The sequence below is a fragment of the Mercenaria mercenaria genome, chromosome 8 (genome assembly GCF_021730395.1).
Source record: "Mercenaria mercenaria strain notata chromosome 8, MADL_Memer_1, whole genome shotgun sequence".
NCBI classification, from domain to species: Eukaryota; Metazoa; Mollusca; class Bivalvia; order Venerida; family Veneridae; genus Mercenaria; species Mercenaria mercenaria.
The window spans coordinates 68,097,185-68,124,325 of record NC_069368.1 but is presented as its reverse complement, the minus strand read 5'-3'; the positions used below and the strand labels follow the sequence as shown (position 1 = coordinate 68,124,325).

The 27,141-nt window shown below is 34.9% G+C and overlaps 1 protein-coding gene across 2 annotated transcripts; it reads left to right on the top strand.

Moving 5' to 3' along the window:
* Positions 1 to 578: 578 nt before the first annotated feature.
* On the top strand, positions 579 to 20,830 carry LOC123566150 (dual oxidase 2-like). Of its 2 annotated transcripts, XM_053550123.1 has the most exons (19): positions 579 to 777; positions 1,399 to 1,515; positions 2,036 to 2,253; positions 9,515 to 9,697; positions 11,072 to 11,300; positions 11,603 to 11,696; positions 12,215 to 12,396; positions 12,679 to 12,775; positions 13,302 to 13,418; positions 13,684 to 13,835; positions 14,192 to 14,422; positions 15,990 to 16,083; positions 16,355 to 16,404; positions 16,614 to 16,895; positions 17,485 to 17,714; positions 18,322 to 18,480; positions 18,762 to 18,917; positions 20,204 to 20,332; positions 20,615 to 20,830. In XM_053550123.1, the coding sequence occupies exons 1-19, from the start codon at positions 594 to 596 to the stop codon at positions 20,735 to 20,737; spliced, it is 3,027 nt and encodes a 1,008-aa protein (XP_053406098.1). In that variant the 5' UTR covers positions 579 to 593; the 3' UTR covers positions 20,738 to 20,830. The 2 variants fall into 2 exon arrangements, with proteins under 2 accessions (XP_053406098.1, XP_053406099.1); XM_053550124.1 differs by lacking the exons at positions 579 to 777; positions 1,399 to 1,515; positions 2,036 to 2,253 and adding an exon at positions 2,271 to 2,976.
* The last annotated feature ends 6,311 nt before the right edge of the window (positions 20,831 to 27,141 follow it).

The following is a 27,141-nucleotide window of genomic DNA, read 5'->3' as shown; positions in this document are numbered from 1 at the left end:
TGAATATTACAGGAAACGAAGTATAGAAATAAGAAATATGCTTGAGCAAATACTCAATTTTTTATATTGTGCTTAAATAGAAATATCATATTTGCTTGACCGGAATAAGTACTACAGACAAATTCGACCAACCAACAGACAAGTTTTTTTTTCGTGGAATTGGGGCCAGGTATTTAAGGAAACATTGTCATAGCAATGACATTTGGACACACACAAACAAGACTGCTGTACACACGACTGGGTAGTTTAAGTGTATAACATCTCATTAAAATCAACAAATACATTTGTGTATATAATTTATAGAAATTTATAGAAAATATTGGGCGGAGGTCGCGATACCAGTTGTTATCCCGCACGTGTACACTTTAGCGACGCTACAATGTTTTTTCGTCAAATTTAGTTAATCTTTTTTCTTTTTCAGGAAAAAAAATACATATACGCAAATAAATTGCTTTGATAATTTAAAAGAAAAGAAATAGGCGATGTACAAATACCATCTTATCAATTTACGACTGACCAACTCCGCATTTAATAAGAGGCGATTGTGCCATGCGTTATTATCTTGGGCTTTTAATTTCGTAAAAAAGATATAAATGATAACGGTAAGTTATGCTGATTGTGTTACAGGAGTCGGTTGCCAAGAACAACCAAGACAACTTGCCGCTGATGATGAAGATCTGTTAGAACCATGTACACCGTTTGAGACATACGACTATTTCACCGGAAGTGAAGCGTCATTTGCTTTGACATTCACACTGGCTGCCGCCTGTATACCTCGTATGAAATATTTTGTGTACATTATTGCTATGTATTATATACATAGTCTTTGGAGATTATTATCATGTCTGTATTCAGCAAAATGTGTGTCTAGAAGAAAAGCACGGGAAAGTCAGTTCTGGCATGCAAGAATGTTTGCGCTTTTCATTCATAACCTTCCTTTATGTGCTGTCCTTATATATAGCCACATGGTAGTACAACATCTGACAAAGTATCACAGTAACATACAGTGTGAATCTGACAGTGTATTCAGTAACGTTTTTGGCAATGTGTATTTCGGTAACGTTTCTGACAGTATAAATCAGTAAGGTATCTGAAATATGAATCGGATAATGTGTTTTAGTACGCTATGTGTATTTCAGTTACATATCTGACAATTCATATTTCAGTAACGTATCTGACAATGTGTATTTTTGTAACGTATCTGGCATTGTATTTCAGTAATGTATCTGCCGATGTGTACATCAGTAGCGTATCTTACAGTACCAGTGTATTTCAGTAAGATGCCAGACAGTGTATTTCAGTAAGGTGCCAGACAGTGAATTTCAGTAAAGTATCTGACAGTGTATATTTTGTTATGGCATGCCACTGTATCTCTTGAGAAATATTTATATTTTTCAGTAACGTTTTTAGTAATGTATCTGCTTTCGCTGTACAGAAGAAATAGTATCTACAAGACACGACAATTACCCCAACCTTTAGAGAAAACGCCATCTTCAAATATGAACGAGTTCAGAGGTAGACACAAAACAATTCTGTCACAGTTATAATTAACTTAAAACTAATTTTTGGTATTTATTTCACGGATGTGTTTTTCTATATCTGTTTATTTCTTAAAGGATATAAATACTAGTATTAAAGTTTATTTAGTTTTCCTCACTGTTACGGACCTTTCCAGACGAAAACGGTTGTAATATTTTAATGTTTTATGGAAATAGAATTCAGTGCTTAGTACATGAATGATTTCTAAAATATAATAAATGCAAAACAGTTTTTGTGACAGAAATCTACTCTGTTTATAAACTGTAAAGATATAGTGAAAGCATAAAGCATTGGCTTTAATATTGCGTTATGTAATAGAGGAACTCTAAAAAAATGAATAATATTTTGCAGTTATGGCCTTGCTTTTCTGTGAAATACGACAAAATGCAGGGTGTATATTGCTGGTTTGCGATAAATGCGACCGTTCAAAGCTGTAGTTTACGTAGCATGTATTGTACAGTGTTGCTCAATTGTTATGTCACCACATAAATTACAGCTCTGGAGTGGGTAGACTGGGATGAGCTGGAGAGGCACGTGTTTGTTGTGCTCGAGCCCGAACACGGACGCATAGATGTGTTCAATACAAAGAGGGTACTCTTACGTTATATCGACATGTGCCAGGCGGCTAAATTACAGAACGGTTCGATAGAAATTCATCTGTCAAATGATAAAACAGAAAACCTGGTAGCGATTAAACTACAAGAATACGACTTGGTTAGTAATTCTTTGTGGACCTAGAGTATATTTTTGTGTGACGGCAAGGTAGGAAGGTGATACATAATGTTAAAGCCAGAAATGAGACAGGCGTTTTAGACAAGCAAGTTTGATTCTTTAAACATGTAGGTTACAGAACTCTAAATAAATTTACATATACTTACTGTCTTATGTCTAGAGTCACCTCGACTATCACAAATCTCATGAAGTTTTGCAATACACTTGATTTTGCAGAACAAACTTAGACACAAAATCATCAACATATTCATATGGAGTTTTGTGGTTTCTGTCATTTTAGGTGCTTGAGTGACAACACTTTTTGCTCTGGGTGATTTTTTTATGAATTCCTACATAACAGGCACCGATTCTTAAATATTCATTTCCTTCATCAAGTTACAACAGTCGCAAGTTTGTTCTACACTTTTTCTGATATTTTATAATTGATAATAACTAATATACAGTCATTTTTGAACACACGTACATGCAGTAGCCTCACAAGTTCTCTAGAAAAAATAATGACTCTGAATAAACCTTTGAATATAGGTTGTCGTTTTACTTTTGCTTATGTGATATCCTAGAATCATTCTGTGAGATCCTTAAGGTAGTTCTGCATGTTTGCTTAACCTGAAGTAATGACGTAACGTCATTTATCCGGAAAACGTAGAATAAAGCCTGGACTCTGCGTGCGGAAATGAAAACCATGTTTTGATTTACTGACAACTGGTAAGTAAATTTACTACAATGGCAACGTTACTTTCTTTCTAAAATGAAATATGATATCAAAACATTGACACGTAAAATGATTCTAAATATGTCATAAAATCAGCCTGAAAAGCGCGGATCTCTTTAGTCGTGCATAAATATCTCAAAAACAAGCATACGGACCTATATATTTATTTCACCATATTGTGGGCCATATGATTATTTACAATTGTGAGAAATTTCATTAAAACCTACATTGCAGAAAAATTTCTATTCGCGAAAATGTAATGAACATTGTGATTCTGATGTAACACAATGATAGCTCGCAGGTCAGTTTTCAGTTAATTCATCATTGTGTGTATTTTATCTATTATTGATTTTGGTAGATAATCCTGATAATTCTTACAAATGATACGAATTCTGTTTACATGCGTAGGTCATTGTTGGTATTTACTACTCAAGCAAATTTCGTAACATCGGAGTGTTTTATCCATTACGTTTTGGCCTAAATGACTTTGTTTACTATTATTACCGATCAGATATTGCGAAATTCTCAAATGAAATTGATTTGGTCAGCCTTAATTACTTTATTTTTGTTTTCGATGGAATTTTCATTAATTGGCCAGAAATGTTAATTACTTTGTTTACCTGTTCAGCATATTGTTGTTGTTTACAATTTATACAAAATGAATCACCGTTGAATGTTTTATCTATTAGATTTGACCCTAATTATTCTGTTTGTTTCAGTAACAGTCATTTATTTACGAAAATACACATTGGTGATTGATTCCACATCTGTTGTTTACTATTATATGAGTACATAATGGACGTTTTGATTGACATGTTTTGAAATTGCTTTGAATATTTTGAAATACTTGTAAACATGTTATTGCGTTGTAGTTCGTAAAAACAGGTATAAATACTCAGAGAATTAAGAGAAGAGAGGAGAATGGTGAGAGGAGGACTGAGTCAAGAAAAGAGAGGACTGAGTTAAGAATCAGGAAGTTAGAAATGTTTTACAAAAATGGGATCGGATAATTGGCAGTTCGGATCGGTTCAGATCAGCTCGGTTAAGTTCGATTTTTTGGGCTCGGTTTAAGAGCGGGTTAAAAATAACTGTGGAAGTTTTAGAATTGACTATTATGTTATAGAACTTTTGGACTTAAGAATAAAAAATTAATTAAAAGTTTGACGCGGGAAAAACTATTTAAAAAGCTGATGTATTTATACCTGAATTGACTGTTAGTATAGTTGACGTCTGTATAACCTTGTAAATAAAACCGAGTGTGAAAAAACTGCTGACTTTCTCAATCTATGCAACCAGTGGTGGTGTTACATGGATCGTTTCTGGTGCACATGTGACCAGGATTTCAACAGAACATTTTTGAACGAACAAAAAATTTGTCGCGGATATCACAACGGAAGTACTTAAAAGAATATAGCTTGAAAACTACATTTGGAAATATTGAAGCATCAATTACAGAACAGAAATTCATACAAAAAATAAAGAATAAAAATTTAACTGTTTTCCTTGGAAAATTATTAGTACATCAATGCCGGATAAAACAACGAAAGACCTGAGGAAAACGAATCTGGTATTCATTACATGGCGAAATATTGTAGCATCAACAATGAATTAAAAGTTCGGAAGCGCAGAATGCTAATAATAAAAAAAACTGATAAGAAAAATGGAAAAGAACTATATGACAAATACGGAACTACTGTCGGAGCTGGACAACGAATCGCGCAGAGAAAGCAAATCGTTATAAAGACGTGCAACAGGGCCGTGCTACAGAAAATAGCGACTGCAGGAACTCAAGTAAATGTTTCTAAGGAGGAAGGGAGATATATAGATTCCAGGAATTCATGTAAAGTAATATCTAAGGAAGGAAAGAAGATGCAGAACTCCAGTAATAAAATGAGGTTAGTGACTGTTCAAATTTATCCTCTTAACCATAACGGTAGCTGTTCGAAATCGTAGAAATTCTCGTAACTGTTATAAGTTAAGTTTCGGTAAAAGTAATTAAAACTCTTTTCTTGTGAAATAAGGTAGAAATAATTTTCTGTTCAAAATAAAGTTAAGACACAAAAGTATAATTAGTAAAATATATCTAGTATTTTTGACAGGTGCAAGTTGAATTAAATAGGATGGCTCGGAATGTTAAAGATTTCTTTTAGTTTTTAAAAGTTATAGAAGCAGAGATTATTGACAATAAACTTTTTTTACATGGAACCAGATCACAAAGTTTTTTTTTTGTTGTTGTTGTTGTTTTTTATTTCGGAAATACTAGAAATTGAAAATCAGCTCATCCTTTTTATACAAATTCGAATAACCGATTAAATAAAGAAATGTTGATAGATGAAATTATCATTGTGAAATTATCATTGTGCAGCCTATTTTTTAATTCAGGCAGGAATGTAGATGTATACTCTTAGCTCAAAGAATGTTGTATAATTCATAGTTAAGATGTGGGTGAGTCTTAAAACGTGGATCATACATGGCATAGGGCATTAATATACTGTAGATATATATGAGACGGAAATAATGTCTTAGAGCGTGAGTAACGCATATATATCATATTTAAGATGTAAGAAGTCTTAAAGCGTAGATAACGTGCAGTATAGAATTTATAGGGAATATGACGTGTGTAACGTCTTCGGAGCAAGTGCAATGCTCAACTATTGGGAATTAGTCGCCAGTAATGCGATTGTTGTAAAAAAAATAAATGTAGAGGATTTTGTTCTTTGAGTCAGAGGGATTGAGTGGCTACTTTGCCTGAATTATTAGGGATGAATGTACAAGAACAATAAATATGATGTACATTTAAGATATGAGGCAATTTTAAAACGGGACGGTTTTAAGTTCACAAAACCTTATTTTTTTAGGGAGAAATAAAAAGATGAGTAACTATGTTTAGATTCTGAAGATGATTTCATGAGCTAAATTTTTCAAGGCAGGACATATAAGAAATTTGAATTAATTAAAGATAATATTCCGAACAGTTACCAGTGGTTTGCAGAGATTCTGAACAGTCCTAACAAATAAAAGGCGATGCAACTTTTAGCAGCAGATGATGTATGGTAAAACATGTTTAAAGCCATCAAAAAAAAAAAAAAAAAAAAAGTTGAAGAAAATCATATGAAAGCTTTATGAATACAAAACGGATAGATAACATTGTACCAGCGTAAACAATAATAGCAAATCATCACAGGAAGTGCAAACGTCATCCGAAACTAATATGAAATATTCTATGATTAATTCTTGGGAAAAATATGCTGAATTGTGTTCATATCTTGAAAGGAATATTCTAGAGACGTGTTTCTTTTTGTAGATGTGTTGTTTTTTTATCTTATAGAAGTGTTCCTTTATAGACGTGTGATTTTATTCTCATTGACGGGCTACCTTTTAATAGACGTGTATTTTTTTACCTAATAGACATGTTCCCTTTTACAGACGTGAATCCTCAATTTTATGTGTTTGAATTTGATTGTTATAGCTTTAGCAAAATGAAAACGTCAATAACAACAGTGACATGAAACGATAGCAACGGAGACTTGTAAAAAATGCAGCCGGATGAAAAATGGAACTGGACAAAAAAAATGATGCCGTGAATAATATTTTGTCATGCCTGTACTTTAAATGTTTTTGAAGAAATGTATAAGAAAAAAAATATACTACATAACATTTGCTTTGCAAATATGTAGAGTGAGGTAAACAAGTAACAGGTTATATATTTCGCTTGGTTATCAAAATTGTTGAAAAGGCAGTATCTTTGAATATAGGTGCATAAGTAAAGTTTTCATAAAAATAGTGGGCGTTATATACAACTGAAAACAGTGTCTGAGATAACAGCTTGATAGTTTACTTCTGATGCTCCATAATATATTTATCAAAATTATCTATAATAGGTGAATGCAAACGTTCGATAACATCTGAGAATCTTCATTACTATGAATATTCTCGATTGATTAGGATAGTGATGTAACACAATGATAGCTCGCAGGTCAGTTTTCAGTTAATTCATCATTGTGTGTATTTTATCTATTATTGATTTTGGTAGATAATCCTGATAATTCTTACAAATGATACGAATTCTGTTTACATGCGTAGGTCATTGTTGGTATTTACTACTCAAGCAAATTTCGTAACATCGGAGTGTTTTATCCATTACGTTTTGGCCTAAATGACTTTGTTTACTATTATTACCGATCAGATATTGCGAAATTCTCAAATGAAATTGATTTGGTCAGCCTTAATTACTTTATTTTTGTTTTCGATGGAATTTTCATTAATTGGCCAGAAATGTTAATTACTTTGTTTACCTGTTCAGCATATTGTTGTTGTTTACAATTTATACAAAATGAATCACCGTTGAATGTTTTATCTATTAGATTTGACCCTAATTATTCTGTTTGTTTCAGTAACAGTCATTTATTTACGAAAATACACATTGGTGATTGATTCCACATCTGTTGTTTACTATTATATGAGTACATAATGGACGTTTTGATTGACATGTTTTGAAATTGCTTTGAATATTTTGAAATACTTGTAAACATGTTATTGCGTTGTAGTTCGTAAAAACAGGTATAAATACTCAGAGAATTAAGAGAAGAGAGGAGAATGGTGAGAGGAGGACTGAGTCAAGAAAAGAGAGGACTGAGTTAAGAATCAGGAAGTTAGAAATGTTTTACAAAAATGGGATCGGATAATTGGCAGTTCGGATCGGTTCAGATCAGCTCGGTTAAGTTCGATTTTTTGGGCTCGGGTTTAAGAGCGGGTTAAAAATAACTGTGGAAGTTTTAGAATTGACTATTATGTTATAGAACTTTTGGACTTAAGAATAAAAAATTAATTAAAAGTTTGACGCGGGAAAATACTATTTAAAAAGCTGATGTATTTATACCTGAATTGACTGTTAGTATAGTTGACGTCTGTATAACCTTGTAAATAAAACCGAGTGTGAAAAAACTGCTGACTTTCTCAATCTATGCAACCAGTGGTGGTGTTACACTCTAATAGGCTCCATTTCCGAAAACTTGTGCGAGGTCAATTTTTCAATTCAGTCCAACAAAAAATCGAGCACACGACCCTATCTTTTTTATTTGCTAAAGTTTTTAGTTATGTTCTGAAGTTTTAAAAAGTCAGGGTTTAATCAAATTCTACATTGTAGAAAAAGTTTTGATCCGAACTTGCAGAACTACCTTAATGCATTTATTGATACCATCAAATGTATTTTATGATATTCTAAAAGAATTCAAGGATATCGTAATTTTTTTCAAGGATATGGCAAACTAGAATATTGGATTTCTCTTAATATGACGTTTTTATGTTCTAATTCCTATTTAATGATATCCTAAATTGATGTTATGATATCTGAAAATACATACATGACATCAATAAATCGTTTAAGTACATCTCAAAATGTGTTTGATTTTATGATATCTAAAATGCGATTGATGGAAATAAATCATTGGTATACAATAGTATCATTGTATGAGTTTCACTCAGTGTTAACGTAAAATTAATTTTAGAAAAAAAACCCAAAAATAATCTTTAGTAGTTTTTGATTTCAGTAATTCATATCGAATTTAGGATATCCAAAATTCATTAATTGATAACATAAAATAGATATGGATTTACTGACATCATAAAATCAATTTATTTAAAACCTTATTCTGTAAATTTATTTTATGACAGCAAATATTCATTTATGGGTAGAACGCATGTGATTAGAGATATCATTAATTTGACTGAGGATATCATGAAATAGAACTGATTTTAAAATATCAAATGATCAAATTATAGAGATCTAAACATCATTTTGTGATACCTTTCAATCCATATTATGATATCCAAAAATAATTTATGATATCATAGAATGAACTTATGATATCCATAAATGAATTCAAAAAGAATTTGTGATATCCGTGAAAGAATTAAGGACACCGCAAATTAATGAATGAATAGTAAAACGATAGCCAATAGTTATCAATAATACTAAAGCTATCTTGGAAGTCTGGGTGATTTCCTTCAATAACTTGTTTTCTGTTTTTTGAACACTGTTATTTTAATGATGGCATCACTTAAATTGTTAAAATGACATTTACTGTTGGCTTAATCAGCATATAATTTTGTTTGTTTGGGGTTTAACGCCGTTTTTAACAGTATTTCAGTTATGTAACGGCGGGTAGTTAGGCTAGCCAGTGTTCCTAAATTTTGTACCAGTACAAACATGTTCTCCGTAAGTAACTGCCAACTTTTCCTAATGAATCAGAGGTGGAGGTCGAATTATTTCAGACACGTTATCTTTAATCAAATCGTCACGGAGAACATACACCTCGCCCGGGGATCGAACTCACGACCCCGCGATCTGTAGATCTGCGCCCTATTTACCTAACCGGGCGGGTTTAATCAGCATATAAGGTTTCCGAATGGGAGTTTGGGGCTTTAGATAAAAACCTCAATTTCATTTTATTTCTATAATTTCTTGAAACCATTCATTTACATGAAATACTTCAAACACTGCACTCAGTATTGTGGTTAAAACATTTTCAGGTGCTGAAATTCTATAACACCGAAGAACGACAAGGTTTTATGAATTACTTCGAAGTATTTGCCAGTAATAGAATTATACAGCTAACACAGAGAAATCTTCTTGAGTCCTACATTTTACGTAATGTAAACACAAAGAAACACAGACAAGAAAAACTAAACAAATTCTTCAGAAAGATTCTTAGCGTAAGTATATGAAGCAATTTACTGAAATCCAGCTCCTTCAGAATTATGTTTAAGTTAAGTGGTCCTGCTTCGAAGCTTATTTTACTGATGCGTTCATATCGTGCTATATGCATTAGAAACATGTAAAATGATCAACTTTGTCTAAGGAAAATTAGCGAATAACCTCTTCCGCACAGTATAACTTTAACCAACGTTAATAACGTTGCCTTAATCTTCCCGAATAACCTCTTCCGCACAGTAAAATCTTAATTTTAACACGATTCGATTAATTTTCCTACTAAACAAAGAAGGCTGAAAACAGTGAATTATTATACAACAATTCACTGTTCTGACGTCACAATTATTACGTTACAGCGTCAAACGGCATAGCGGCGCGCTGGAAAAGAAACCGATTGAAAACGGGCAAATATTTAATGAATGCCGACAAGGATATACTTTTAAGTCCTTGGTAACGTGCTAGAATTGAAATAATATATATCATTTAGTGATTTGCTTTTGAATAAAACCAGTATTTGTCGTTCAGATGCGTATTATTATATCACTCGGGCTCTGAACTCCAAACAATGATTTATTCAGCGACAAATCACTAAATGAGATAGATTCTATATTATTTCCTAACCAACGTTAATAACATTGCCTTAATCGTCGCGAATAACTTCTTCCGCACATTCCGTAACATTAATTATAACAAAATATTAACTAATTCTCCACAATATTAAACATATTAAACGTAAATAACCACTTCCACACAGTACTACATTAATCGCCGCAAGTTAATAATCTTCCTATAGTATTACCGTAATCGCCCCAAGGAAATAGCCACTACAGTATTCTAACACGATCCGATTCATTTTCTTATTTAACAAAGAAGGCTGAAAACAGTGAATTATCATACAACAAATCACTGTTCTGACGTCACAATTATTACGTCATGGCGTCAAACGGCATAGACTATAGTGGCGCGCTGAAAAAGAAACCGATTGAAAACGGGCAAATATTTAATGAATATCGTCAAAGATGTACATTTTGTACTTACAAATCCTGTGTAAAAGTCGTGTAAGAATCGAAATAATATATCTCATTTAGTGATTTGCTCTTGAATAAATCATTGTTTGTCGTTCAAGTGCGTATTATTATATCACTCGGGTTACGCCCTCTTGATATAATTCCTTCGCATCTGAGCTCCAAACAATGATTTATTCAACGACAAATCACTGGATGAGATACATTATTTCTTAATTATACCTTAACTGCAATAAGTAAATAACAATTTTTTAAATATGCTTGTAGTTAAGATAGAATAACTTTTCGGAAAACATCCCTGTCATCAGACTCTTGACTTCATTTTTATTAATATTTGACCTTTTATTGTAGATGTTTCAAGAAGGTGAACATGATGTAGATGAGAACATCTATGGCCCTGTCGATAACACCGGAAGTGAAATGACTAAGATCGAACTTACGCAGACAGAGTTCGGTGAAGCATTTGGCATGAAGCCAAATTCAACTTTCGTCAAACATATGTTCCTGTTAGTGGACGCAAACCAGTCTGGTCGTGTCTCGTTTAAAGAATTTATGGATATCTTTATTTTGCTGTCGTCTGGTGAGTCACAAAACAGACGACAATTTCAGTTGCTGGGAAACTAAAGAGGACTCTCATAGTAACATATAGGCCTATGGCCTTTGCCGGTTTACAGTTTGCAGATAAATAACTTTAAAGTTGTTTCGAGATAAAGTATTTGGCTCTTTACTCTAAAGTAACGGCTTAGCATCCCATCAGAAATGGCAGGGGTTTTGTTACTGTATTTGCCTCAATGTTTTTAATTTGATTAAGATGTTCTTTTAATAGTAGTCAAGATAGTTTTAAGCTCTTTTGTAATCATACTGTTTAATTTTATTTGGCAGACGACACGGATAGTAAAACCAAACTATTGTTTAACATGTACGACATGAAACAGCAAGGTTACCTCACCATTGACGATCTCTATCAAATGATCAGGTATTACATTGCACAACTTATTGCACTCTTAATTTCTCTGCATTTGACTTTGTCACAATCTATGTTTCAGATTTCAGACTGAAATGAAATGAAATTGAAAATAATTACGTCACGAGTGGAGCATATGCCACTACCCCCTCCATCAACGTCATAGGACGTTATCGTATTTGAGATAGACTTAATAAAAATCACTTACTATCCTGGCATTATGGCCCATGAATATTTGCAGACAATGCGATATCATTTATCTATTGATAACCTGCCTATACATGTATATGGCTTGGGAACTGACTCTCCCTCACTTCACAGGAAGCGGAAGTTAAATCTTTCGTTCACGGGAATCGAGCTAAGGAGCTCAGCTAAAACCATCTTTCGAGTCCCCGTTAAAATGTCCTTGATCTCCTTGATCCTGTTTACTTACTTAATTTCAAATTTTCAGAATATGTTGTTAAGGCTACATGCTGAAGAATAGTTCATGACTACTAACGTTATAAATGCGCGGATATTCCATGTTTCAGGTCGCTGCTAGATCTTTCTGAAAACAATGTAACAGACGAAAAAGTAACGGAATTCACATCAGCAGTGTATAGATCAGCAGGTCTGAGACCAGGCTCTGAGATCACGTTTTCCGATTTCAAAAAGGTTTTTACGAGCGGAGACTATGCGAAAACTCTGAAAAACGCGACTCTAGAGTTGAACGGTAAATATATTATCATGGAATGAAATGAACCGCAAAAATGTTCATGTCTTAATGTATTAATTTCACTCTACCTTTTCAACATACCGCCATTTTAATGCATTTAAACAAATTTGCAGGTGAACAAGCTTTCTTGACATAAAAATAAAATATACTATCATGACAAATAGCAAATAAATGCAATTTAAGAATAATCTCTTTCAGCTTTTTTTGCAATTAAACTTTAACAAGTGGTATGTATTCCTTATCTCTGTATGAAGTAAGTTTTTATTACATTATCAACAGTCAATGAAGAAGATGAAGACCAAGCCACGTTTCTCAAAGTGCCTTCTGCTTCAAATAAAATGATTCAACGCCGTTCCACTTTGGTCCGTGGCTACAGGTAAATGTACCTCGCCCATTTACATGTACATTAAAACCGTTCTCAACGCATTCTCCTTGCATAGATATAGATTTGTTTCCACATTACCAACCTTATACATATTCTGTCTTAAGTAACGTCTTAAATGAATTCATCAGATACTTCTACAAGTACATTTGCGCACGACCCAATTCCTTACGTACTGTAAACAAAGCGTTGCAGGTAGTCTAGTGGTTACGGTGTCGGCCGTTCAATCCAGGGGTCGTGAGTTCGAGCCTCACTGTGGTCATGACCATGACTTCTCATATGACACCAGAACTGGGTTTTCAAAGAAGCGGACTCGAGAGTGGTTCAAATAAGCTTTAAAGCTTTCATCACAATCGAGCTAAAATAAATTAGTATAAACTAAACAGAAGGAAACAAGAACCCTCAGTGTATATACAACTGTTATTGCCTACTAGTATATATTACATTTGTTACCGAACAAGATTTTTGCACTCACTGTATCTGAACTGTCCTTTAAAAAGCGTGTGTTTTTTTCTTCCAGCATATCAGGTCAGAGCACATCAGGTAATGGCACATTGAGTGGTGGCTATGGAAAACGTGAGTCTAGTATTTCTCCTGGAAAGTATCACACCTTCGCACGAAGTGCGTCACAGATCAGGTAGGTGTCTTTCAATTATTTATTTCGCTTATTCAAGCGTTAGATAATATTAGGAATATAGTTATGTTGAAAGATAGAATTTGAAATGACGACCCATGTTCAGAAGGTTTTTTTTACCAATACGCAATTTCTAGGAATACAGGCTCTCGTTGCTTAAAATTATTTTGTAAGCTCATTTGCACAGTGTCCCTTTCACATTGCGTTAATTCCTAAAACTTGCTCAAAGTAGTTTTGAGAATCGCTGAACAATAGTTTCTTTTTTCAGTCGGGTAAAAGTATTTACAGACTTCAAGACTGAATCTCTACCGGATACACTCGTGAGGATTCTTGGATACCTGGAGACTTACAGACTACACGTGTTCTGGCTATGCTTGTACTGTTTTGTAACGATCGGCATCTTTGTTGAACGGTCTTATTGTATGTAAAATTTTGTATTCTTTTAATAACTCAGTATCCATATACATGTACTCTATATTCTATTTTGTCATTGTTCTATAATGGGCTTGTTCTCCAATCATACTCTTAAAAGACAAACAAAATGTATGTATGGATGTTAAATTCAAATTTACATTTGCATTTGCATTGTTTGACATTTATAGTCTGAAATGAAACGACTTTTACAAGTACGTTTCCTGCTAAAACAAGTCCTTAACACTATCATATATTTATGCATAAAAAACTAAATTGATATTTATTGCTTCAATACTATTATGGAAAAGACCATGAGAGACTATAATATAAAAAAAAAACGTTTATGCGATTTTGCCTTTCAGATTACGCTGTAGAACGTGAAAACGGAGGTTTACGGCGCGTAGCCAACCACGGCGTGACTATGAGTCGAGGTTCTGCTAGCGTCATCATGTTCACCTATGCCGGACTTCTTATAACCATGTGCAAAAACTTAATTACGAGCCTCCGGGAAACCTTCCTTCACAGATTTATCCCATTTGACTATTTCCATACCCTACACAAGTTCATAGCATGTGTCTCTCTTGCTTTCACAGGTAAGAAAACTGGAAACCACATTTTTATACCTCACCCTTTGGCGGCGGCATATAGTAATTGCAGCTTCCGTCCCATCGTTCGTTCGTCCCGAATTCGCTTTGGCATTCATCAAGAGATTTTAATATTACTCGGCACAAATGTTTCCATTATGAGACGATATGTCATGCGCAAGATCCGGATTGCTAGCTCAAAGGTCAAGGTCACATTAGGAGGTCAAATGTCAACAGGTCTTTTTTCCTGTCCGGTATGTAATTCAACTATTCATGAAAGGATTTTAATATAACTCGGCACAAATGTATCCCAAAATAAGACGACGTGCCATGCGTAACACACAGACCCCTGGGCCAAAATAAAAGTGTCATACTCAGAGGTCAAGGTCACATTTGGAGGTGTTTTGGAGGATTCTGATTTTACATGACCCGAAAGTTCCCCATAATGAAATGTCATGTGCTGTACCCAGACCTCTGGTGCAAAGGTCAAGGTCACACTCAGAGGCCAAAGGTCAATAGGATTTTTTTTTCTGTACGGCCCATAACTCTGCAATTCATTAAGGGATTTTAATATTTTGGCACAAATGTTTTCAAGAATGAGACAACTTACCAAGTCCCCTAGTTCAAAGATCAAGATCAAACTCTGAGGTTAAAGGTCAATAGGGTGCATTCCCTGTCTGTCCATAACATACAGATTATAAAACATTTGACCAATCATATAGCAAGATATTACATATCAGTAGCCATTTCCATACAAATGAAGCAGTATGGGGGCATGAAAGTTTTCAAAAGTTTCTTGTTGTTCCCAATATTACACCATACATTATCCGAGTCAATCTTCTTTTATTTAATGTCAAAATATAATTGGCAAAATGTTAATTTTTGATAAAATTTTCATTTTGAAAAATGTCATAAGTAATAATTAAAAGATCACACCTTCATATTAGACCTTTCTAACGTAAACGTAATTACGAAACGGAATACTGAATCCGTAAAATTTTAGGCTAATTTGTGGTCTATGGGAGACAATTTCATCCAATAGTAATATAATAGTATCTCCTTTAGACCATTATTTGCAAATAACATTTACGGATTCAGTAATCCGTTTCCGATTTACGTTTACGTTAGAAATGTCTATTACTACCAAGAAGGCACTGTAAAAAGCAGTTTTGGCCAAAGTTCGAAACACCCGTTTTCTGTTTTAGCAAAGTATTCTAAAATTTCAATCAAAAATATTTTTGATTGTCATATTTTTTTTATAGTTCAAAAGATAACAATATACTTGATCTTTGGAATTATTCTAAAAACAAAATCTATGATAAACAAAAAATCGCTTTTATTTAAACATAAGCAATATAAACAGGCATTTTCGCAGTTTTGTGCGAACGAAATATTTTTCAGCGATTTTTTTACCAGAAACATCCATCTTAAACCATGAAAACTGTTATCAATACAAGTTTATTTTGCTTAGTAATACTTTGTGACCGTTATTAAGTGAATAGTTACCCACATAATTGTTTTCAGTACATACAACTTCGATCGTTTTATTTGATTAAGAGTCATTTATTACTTTCAGTACTGCACGTGACTGCACATGGCGTGAACTTCTACCATGTTTGCACTCAACCATCAACAGATCTAAACTGCTACTTCCGAGAATACTTCAGAGCGTAAATTATTTTTTCTTGACTTGATAATTTGAAATGTATTTTTGTTGTTCAAGCATATAAAATTGTTTTCATTTTTCACTTTTCACTTTTGTAAATTGCATTTTTGAAGAATTAAGACAAAAGACAAGCTTTTGTTGTAAAATAATAAACTTGCCAAAATATTTAGGATCCCGGTGACATTATTTATATGGAGTTATTTAGAATATTTTTTATTATAACTGAAATTGAAAATGACATGCACGTAGTAATTATTCGAATTTCATATTTGCAGCACTCATGAACTTGCAAGCTTCCATTACTGGGCATTTGGGACAGTGACAGGTAACCAAAATGGTCACTACCGATTAATATATTCATACGCATGCGCAATATACGTACTACAAACATTACGCGCTGATGAAGTAGCAAAGTTTATTTTGTTAAAGGAAAAATATTATGTAAATCTGCAGTATGATATTTAAATATAGTTTGTCAGTTTGATAAACACTTCTCAATTCAATCAATATCTTACTGATATTTTATTATTTCAGGTCTGACGGGAGTAATTTTGACTGTTTTGTTGATTATTTTGTATGTATTCTCACTTCCGATGTCAAGACGCTATCTGTTTCACGTGTTTTGGAACACTCACAAGTTATATCACGCAATTATCATACTGACTTTTCTCCATGGAAGTGCGAGACTGGTCCAAGAACCGCATTTTCCATACTACATTGTGGGACCCGCTGTTCTGTTTATAATAGACAAGTTGATCAGCATTAGCCGAGCTACAATAGAACTAACAGTGATCAAAGCGGAACTACTTCCTTCAGGTAAATATAAAATTTAATTATTTTTTGTTTCGATTTAAAGTCACATTGGCCCAATTAAAGGTCATTCGATGACCTTTCGACTTTATTTGTGGAGGTAGGCACGAGATATCCCTCTGGGCATTGTTCCGGGCACCTGGATAAAACCATCGATCTTGTAAACCAGCCGTTTCTCGTCTTCAAATGAAAGCCATTTGGGGACTCGAACTCATACCGGTCAGGCGCAAATGATTCAACGACATCGACCTTATCTACTCGGTAACGGATGTCCCAGACAAATATCAAAAGACATATCACAGTTTACTTCCGTTTAAACTTTTTTCAGTGATGACACACACGTTGAATGATAGCACACCAGACTGCATTCAAGATCTTGGACGCTGTTATTAGTGATTAATTGATCATATTTATGGGTTAATGAAATTGTAACACAAACAAGTAAAAATATAGTGATATGAACTGTACAAGTTACAACATATATAGTTGAACACAAGTAATTTTCATTGATTAGAGAAAACAAGTAACATCCAAACGTCAAAGCTACTTAATCATAAGAAGAAAGTCAAATAGATTTCTTTCTTTCAAATTCAAGACGTCACTTCATTGACTGTAATCAAGCCATCCGGGTTCGAGTACCAGTCCGGACAGTGGGCACAAGTGGCATGTAAGGCATTAGGTGAGCGTGAATTTCACCCATTTACGATGACGTCAGCACCGCACGAGAAGAATCTGACATTTCATATAAGAGCGGTAGGACCGTGGACAACCAACATCAGACGACTTTTTGACCCAAGTATCCGTGCTGGCTCAAGTTATTCAAAGGTGAATAATGTTTTTGTTATCCAAGTCAGTTTTGTCCGAATACGATACATTCAGATCAGCTGTGCGAGAAACCCATGAATGTTATGCTGCCTGTTGGGACGGTTTGGGCTTAAGGTTGATATAAACTGTTTCTAAATAAGCTGCAGAAGTAAATGTAAGGAATTCAAATTACGTGTTACTAACATGTAGAAGATTTAGACAGTGTATCGCTTATAGTTAATGTCAAGCGGCTAATGAAGTGCGAACTTGTGACCAAATGTCGTGTTGATTTTTTTATTATGACTCATAGGTCCATTACGCGTTAATGCGTGAAATAATATTCGGTATGGTTATGTAACATTATCTTGATCAATACTGCGAAGTATTTGGACGGGTAACCATTTGAAAAGCAAAAACCGGGTGGGTTACAAGTACTCCGTATTTATCAAAAATAGGTAAAAATAGATTCTTAATATTTAGTTTTTCTCAGTTAAAAGGGACGACTTGCTAATTCGAACAGATGTAAAATAATACTGTAAATATCGTACAAAATACCATTATTCCGGCTTTATGTATGTGCAAGCAGTAAATTTCAGACTTATATTATTTCTAACATCTATTTATGCAGCTGTTATTGGACGGGCCTTTTGGAGAGGGACACCAGGACTGGTATCGTTATGAAGTATCTGTACTGATTGGGGGTGGGATTGGTGTCACGCCCTTCGCTTCAATACTCAAAGACATAGTACACAAGTCGCAGATGAGCATTACAATGCAATGCAAAAAGGTATGATTATATATAATGATACATGTTTCTCCAGAATGATAATGTTTATGCTCTGATTGCAGAGCTGGACCATCTCTTGTACAAGTCTATTAAAAATTTTCGTACAAAAATACAGTCAATCCTGCATATAAACTCAATAAAGGCCAGTGTTCTCTTCCTGTTCGACAGTAAATTCTATAAATTAGCCTGAGATACCACCTGTCAACTATTACCATTGTTTTCAATTTCCTTTTGGTTTGTCTTCTTAAGTATTGTTATCTTATTGCAACCATATTTTGTAGGTGTATTTCCTATGGGTTACAAGGACACAGAAGCAGTTCGAATGGGTCACTGATATAATCCGTGGTCTTGAGGCTGCTGACCAGAACAACATGGTCACAACACATATTTTCGTCACACAGTTCAGATCAAAATTTGACCTACGGACATCTATGCTTGTAAGTATACTGGTTGTTCCGATTATGGCATTTGTACAAATCTCCTGCTGAACAAACTATCACCACGTGACCCGTTACCGTTAGATAAAGTCTAAAAACTTCACAAAAGAAACGATTTGATGATTCAGTAAAGTCTAGTATGCAGTTTAAATCTTAAAGGCCTAGATTTTGGCAGTGGGCCAAGGGATTTTTGTCTTCACCAGCACAGTTGGGGGGCTAATGACCATCACAGTATGGCTCCAATAAACAAGGGTCATTGTTTATTGGAAAGTCAGTCTACCTTACAGGTGTATCTATTAGTGAGAAGGGGAAACGGATGTAATTTATTTCAAATTAATGAATAATTATTATCATTATTATAACATTAAAGTAATAGTTATTATCATCTACATAATATCAAAATAATAATTATTATTATCATTCCACATTTACTCAAAGAGCTATAAAAATAAATAGATTGGCAACTTGAAAGGCATACAGAGCAAATCTCGCCAACCTCCCGTGACAAAAAAACGAGATCTCGTTTACCGAAAGTGGCGCTTTCTCCACGCGCCATTTTGTATGCGAAAGCAATTATTCATCAGTAAAATAATTATCACCGTATGACCACGCTTCTTTCGATGGCAAAAAAAACGTGTACTTCGTGTCTTAAGACCATTTCACATTAAACTAATTTTGTTTTAGAAGCTAACATGTATTTTAAATGTAGTTTTAAAGGTACAAATTGTAACTCCATGCTCGCCGATGTTTGTTTTTAGTAAGATAACGCCGAATCACGCTCTGACACGAGCTCACGCGAGATTACAGCCAGTTGCCATTCTGTGTATTTTATACTTCTTTGATTTACTGAAGAAAAATTAATTTCTTTCAACTCCACTGCACACATCTTCATGGTCTAGTTGGGGTTCCTGCTGTGCTAATTGCCCTCTAATCAGTTGCTATTACATAATCGCTGATAAGCAGCAGATAAGATGGGAGTTGTATATTGGATTTGGGGGGGGGGGGGGGGGGGGCACTTATATAGTAGTGAATCTAGGCCTTTAAACCTGTCCATGCTACCCAAAGACGTCTTCTTATTTGTAGATCGAAAACGACACTCGTTCTTACAATTTTGATTTTCTTTATTTTCGGGAACGTTAAATTATAAAGTGTTTAAGCAAAGGGTACAAAACATGTCATATTACAAAGATTTTCATCTTCTACATGTAAAAATAGTCGCTTTCAAAATGTATACTACTTTTTCTTATAAGCTTTTAATCTGTTTGCTTATTTCGTGTATTAAATAGTACATCTGCGAGCGACACTTCCAGAAGATTGCAGGAAAAAGCTTGTTTACTGGGCTGGAAGCAACAACACATTTCGGGAGGCCAAGATTTTATCATTTCTTAGAATCTCTGAGATATGAACACAAAAATGTATGTTTCCAAATCTTAAACGCTTCTCATTTACTTAAGATTAAAAAAAAACTGAATTTTTCATGCTGAGAATTGAAAACCAGTTGTTAACTGTTGTATTTATTTTCTTTCCCATGTTATTGAATGTTTCGTTTTTGAAACAAGGAGTTGCAACATTAACGTCCTAAAATCCGAATATTATCACTAAATTGCTGTCTAAACCCACTTTATCAACGTACGACATTTAATTTCTGAGACAATTTAATGTTAACGAAAACTCACTTGAATTACTTTCTATTTCAGGTGAAAAGGCTAGGGATATTTAGTTGTGGACCTCGGCCTATGACACTTGCCGTGGAACAGGCGTGTTCCTCATTGAACAAATACCAATGTCCTACATATTATCACCATTATGAAAATTTCTGAAGACGCTCTCTGAGTTTGCAGTAAAGTCATTCATATATATAAGTCTATAAGGCATATGTGTCTCTTTGCAAATAAAGCGAATTAATAACAGTTGTTGCTATTTATTGAATTACAAGATTAAGAAAAGGCAGTGAATGATTGTGCATCTCCCATATATATCTGAACAAAACCTTTGAAACTACTGACTGATATATCTTTCTCGAATATTTGAGCTCCACCATGAGAAAACCAACATAGTGCATTTGCGACAAGCATAGATCCAGACCAGCCTGCGCTGTTCGCTTACTGTTTCTCTAATTGTTATAGGCTTTGAAAGCGATCAGCATGGATACTGACCAGACTGCGCGGATGATCTGGATCCAGGTTGGTTTTCTCATGTTGCGGCTCATTTAATCTTCCTTGTACCTTTTTGTTATATATTTATTTCTCAATTTATATTTCAAATATGGCTGCTGGTACAGATGCGGATTACAAATTGAAAACAAATCACCTCTGAATTTTACAGAGAAGCAAACTATAGGTTAACACTTTCTTAAATCTCGTTCGGTTTCTTAGTATCTCGTGGTTCGTATTTACGATAATTCTCCGCGCTGACAGAAATAGTTTCGATACGCGTGTATCTTTTGTTCTTTCCATAAACTGTAAACATGTGAATGTGTATTTCTCAAACACATATTGATGGCTTACCAATATTATTTTAAATGTACGCATGTCCATATATTTTGTTCAGTGTGTTGCAATAATTACTGTTTGCGTAATAATTGGCAGTAGCTGCGCAAAAAAAAAAACAATCTTTGCACACCGATTGGTAAATCGGGCAACCTGACTGTCATAGTCTGGCGCGGAGTTTCCTTTTGTAGCATCTTGGATCAACATCCGTACATGTTAAGAGAGAGAGGGAGAGAGAGAGATGGGTATATATATATACTGCCCTCCAATACCAATTGTTTCAAACAGTTTCTTTACTTACTCCTTATACACTAAAGTACAGATTCAAGTTAGACATAGAATCAGCTATCCACACAAACGTGCCATTCCAGGGATCAAATGTATTCAAAACATTCTTCTAACCAAATCAATTCTTATATGTTTGGCAGTACTAGTGTGCAGTACATGGCTTATTTTCCTACTTGCTACGGCTGGAGATATCCATCCAAATCCCGGTCCGTCTTCATCACATTCTTCCAGCTCTACAATCATGCTCTTCTACATCGTCCATGTCTCATACATTATCTGAGCTCATGACAAGAGGTAACAGTCTGGCTGTGTTACATTACAATGTAGTGGATGTACAAAGTTTATTAAACAAAATCGATATCTTGGTAGCTGAATTTAACTCTTTTGACATCTTAGCATTCTCTGAAACATGGCTAAACTCAAACACCTCCAATGACGCTATAAAGATTCCAAACTTTCACTTTCCAGAAAGAAAAGACAGGCACGGGGAGTAATCGTATATCTAAAAATACTCTGTATCGCAAGCGACGGCCTGACCTCGAGCTCAGAGGTCTAGAGTGCATTTGGGTAGAAGTAATGCCTTCCCACTCCGAACGAATTCTCTTCGGAGTCTTCTATCGTCCTCCAAAGGCAGATATACATTACACTACCATGATTGAAGAATCTCTTAGATTGGCACTCGACACAAATATACCAGACATCATTGTAACTGGCGGTTTTAATTTCAATCCCTCCGATCCGAACTTGTATCGCAAACTTTTTTCTATCTGCCAACAGTTCAATCTCGACCAACTCATTACTGAGCCAACCCACTTCACAGAGTTCTCTTCCTCTCTACTTGATCTTTTTACGTTTCGTGTAGTCACCGTGTTGTAACTTCTAGGGTCGGAGAGCCAATACTTGACCAGAATCAACGATTCCATTGCCCTATCTATGCCCTTTTTGCTTTCTCCAAACCTCCAGCCAATACCTTCAGACGGCATATATGGTTATACGATCGAGGTGATTACAACTCTTTAAGACGTGAAATCAGGAACACTAATTGGGATCTTCTAAGGATGCTAACATTAATATCTACACAATGTCATTCACTAACAAACTTCTTCAACTCTCAAAAGAATGTATTCCCACAAGAACCGTCACTGTGAAACAAATGACAATCCATGGATAACAACACATATAAAGAAACTAATTCGTAAACGTTAGAAATTATATCACAGGGCAAAGCGAACACAAAATCCATCTCACTGGCAACAATTTAGACAAATCCGAAATGAAGTTATAACACTTATTCGCACTGCAAAACATGATCACTTCCACAAAATGGCAGAGTCTCTTAAATCAGAGTCTACTTCACAAAAGGACTGGTGGAAACTAATTAAACAGTTTTTATCCTCTAATGATAAACAAACAATACCTGCACTAAAACAACCTAACACCCAAGAACTCGTTTTTGATAAGAAAATAAAATCTGAACTCTTAAATGATTTTAGTAGGCAGTCGTCACTTAACAACTCAGATAAAGACTTGCCAAATAACTACTACCAGGAACCCTTACATAAGCTTCTATCTATTTCCATTACACCCCAAGACGTTGAGGACGCTCTCAAATCATTAAAGATAAACAAAGCCTCAGGGCCTGATGAGATAAGCAAACGTATCCTGCAAGAAACAGCTTCAGAAATAAAATTGCCACTCTGTTCCTTGTTCAACTATTCTTTACAATATGCTGAGGCAGAAGATGCTCATGTCTGTGCCATCTTCAAAAAACGCGACCCATCTCTGCCTAATAACTACAGACCGATTTCTCTTCTTTGCTGTATTGAAAAGTTTTTTGAGCGTATCATATTCAAATATCTTTTTAACTTTCTTCATGAAAACAACTTAATCTCTTCTGTCCAGTCTGCATTCAGACCTGGAGACTCAACAGTTAACCAACTCACATATCTATATAATAGCTTTTGTAAGGCATTAGCTGATGGCCTTGAAGTTTGCACTGTCTTTTTTGATATAAGCAAAGCTTTCGATAAAGTTTGGCACCAAGGCTTAATTCTCAAGCTCCAAAAAGCTGGTGTGCAGGGACCTCTTCTTAATTGGTTTCATGATTACCTTTCCGATAGACGTCAGGCTGTTGTTCTACCAGGTACCATGTCTGGTTGGTCTACAATAAAGGCAGGAGTTCCCCAAGGCTCTATCCTTGGTCCTCTCCTGTTTTTAGTGTATATCAACGACATAGTGGAAGACATGGGTTCTCATATTCACCTCTTTGCCGATGATACTAGTCTTCACATAATTGTTGATCACCCGGTATCTGCTGCAGGTATTCTTCAGTCCGATATCAACAAAATCTCAGACTGGGCTGACACATGGCTATTTACATTCAACCCATCTAAATCAGAAACAATGATAATTTCACGAAAAACATCAAAACCTTTCCATCCACCCCTTCTTATGCACAATCAACCAATAGCCTCTGTTACTTCCCATAAACACCTACCTTGGCGTTCACTTGTCTGAAGATGGTTCTTGGCACACGCATATCACCTATATTACATAAAAGGCATGGAAACGCATCCATATTATGCGCAAATTAAAATTTCAACTTGATAGGAAATCTCTAGAAATAATATATCTTTCTTTTATTAGACCACTTCTTGAATACGCTGATGTTATCTTTTCAAACTGCACTCAGTATGAGAAACAAGAACTCGACAAAATACAGAATGAAGCATCACCAGGCTATCTTTCAGCTCTAGTTCCTCCGTCTGTTGGTGAAGCAACCCGATACAACCTACGCAATGTTGAAGATATACAGGGTATACGCACTCGAACTTCTCTTTACTACAACTCCTTTCTACCATCTGCTCTAAGAGAATGGAATAGTTTACCGTCAGAAATACAGAATTCGCCAACCCTGACTTCCTTTAAATCACAGCTAAAGCGAAACACCTCCACATGTCCAAAACACTTCTACATTGATGCACGGCAATGGCAAATTTATCATGCCTGGCTGCGTACTGAGTGTAGCTCTCTGAACCAACATCTTTACATGAAAAACATTTCTCCTTCACCCCTTTGTCAGTGCGGAAGCACTGAGAACAATCATCATTTCTTTTTTGAATGTCCAGATTACAATGATACCCGTAGAAGACTCCTCCAAACAACCTCCAGCTTCTGCACTGTCACTCTGTACACACTCCTGTATGGTGACCAGAATCTTAGCGACGACACCAATAACAGCATATTCCTAGCAGTTCAAAACTACATCAGGGAAAGTAAACGTTTTCCATGAGCTTAAAACTACATTAACTAACATTCCAGTTTGCTCCAAACCTTCATCAATCCAAATCAAACCTCATACATTTATTTCTTTTTTCCTCTCATTTCTATAGGACGCTTTATATTTGACTAATATTATCTGTCTATGCAGTTCATACTAACGGACTGAATCTTCTTATACATAAAATTTCTCTCTTTTTTTAATGTTATATATACTATAAACTTCGATTTCTAATCTCGATTCTTTTCAAAATTTGCTAATTCCTAACTTGATACTACTATTTTGTTTCATGTCATTTTTTCTATTCAATGCATATTTGCTAAATGTTTGTTCGGTAACACATTTCACACAAAGTTTGTAATACCGCCAAATTTACTGTAATTTATCCCATAAAGGAGAAGACCTTTATAAGCTTAGCTTTCGGATCTTATTCTTTTTCAACATGTATAATATCGATATTGTAAATTGTAAAATGTAGTATGCACATTTGTTTGAAATAAAATATGTTTAAAATCAATACCAATAAGCTCAACTATCGAAGAGCGATAATAATGTAAACTCTAATATTAAGTTTTACACGATTACTTCCTTTCGTAAAGCGCTTTACGTAAAACGGACATGCTTGTGTCGATAAATAACGGGTAGAAATACATTTAAATCCTGCCTACTAGACAGGGAATGTTCATTTTGTCCACTTGTTCTACGCGTATGTCTGCTCAAACAACACTGGAATCGGATGTGATCATGCAAAATACATCCGCTTGAGTTTCAAGTACCAATAAAAACGTGTGGTTGGCCTCCACGGCCAAGCGGTTAAGATCGCTGACTTCGAATCACTTAACCTCATCCACGTAGCTTCGGGCATCGCCCGAGGCATTGAATTCTACTTGTGAGGAAGCCATCCAGCTGGCTCACGGAAGGTCGGTGGTTTACCCATGAGCCCGCCCGTGATGAAATAATGCACGGAGTGGCAATTTGGGTCTTCCTCAACCATCAAAGCCGGAAAGTCGCCGTATGACCTGTAATTGTGTCAATATTTACGTTAAACCCAAACAAAAAATAACTACATAAATAAATAATAATAAACGAAATAATTAAATTAATTAATTAATCAATAAAAACGTGAGAAACTTAAATTAGAGTCAGCAAAAAAAATCTGTTCTGAATATAGGCGAATTAAACATAGAAAGAGTGGCCCCGACCATGTTTAAATATTCTCTTACCATTTCATGCCGCAAATGTGTGCCATATTATTGATTAGTATTAAATCTATTGATACTCGTTTCAAAGAGTGAAGATCATATGAAAATTGATAACACTTAGTAACATTTGTTGTCTTTGAAAATAAAACTAGTAGTAACAAATTGATAACCTGATTGTTTTTGTTACTGTCGTTTTTCTTCTTGTTCTTTATGATTTTGATGACAATGGTGATGATGGTGATGATGATGATGATTTTATTATTACAATTATTATTATTATTAGTATTATTATTATTATTATTATACTCATTTATTTAATGTGTCGGGATAAATTCTTCTTAAAAATTCGTATTGCTATGGTGATGATGGTGATGATGATGATGATTTTATTATTACAATTATTATTATTATTATTATACTCATTTATTTAATGTGTCGGGATAAATTCTTCTTAAAAATTCGTATTGCTATAAAAGCTGAAAATAATGCGACAGTTATCGTTATCGTTCATTGTTAACCTGTGCCACCTCTCAAAGCTCGAATAGTTTCGTACGGCTTACAGAAGGTGTTAACCTGTGCCACCTCTCAAAGCTCGAATAGTTTCGTACGTACGGCTTACAGAAGGTGTTAACCTGTGCCACCTCCCAAAGCTCGAATAGTTTCGTACGGCCTCCTCCCAAAGCTCGAATAGTTCCGTACGGCTTACAGAAGGTGTTAAGCTGTGCCACCTCCCAAAGCTCGAATAGTTTCGTACGGCCACCTCCCAAAGCTCGAATAGTTCCATACGGCTTACAGAAGGTGTTAACCTGTGCCACCTCCCAAAGCTCGAATAGTTCCGAACGGCCACCTCCCAAAGCTCGAATAGTTCCGTACGGCTTACAAGAGGTGTTAAGCTGTGCCACCTCCCAAAGCTCGAATAGTTCCGTACGGCCACCTCCCAAAGCTCGAATAGTTCCGTACGGCTT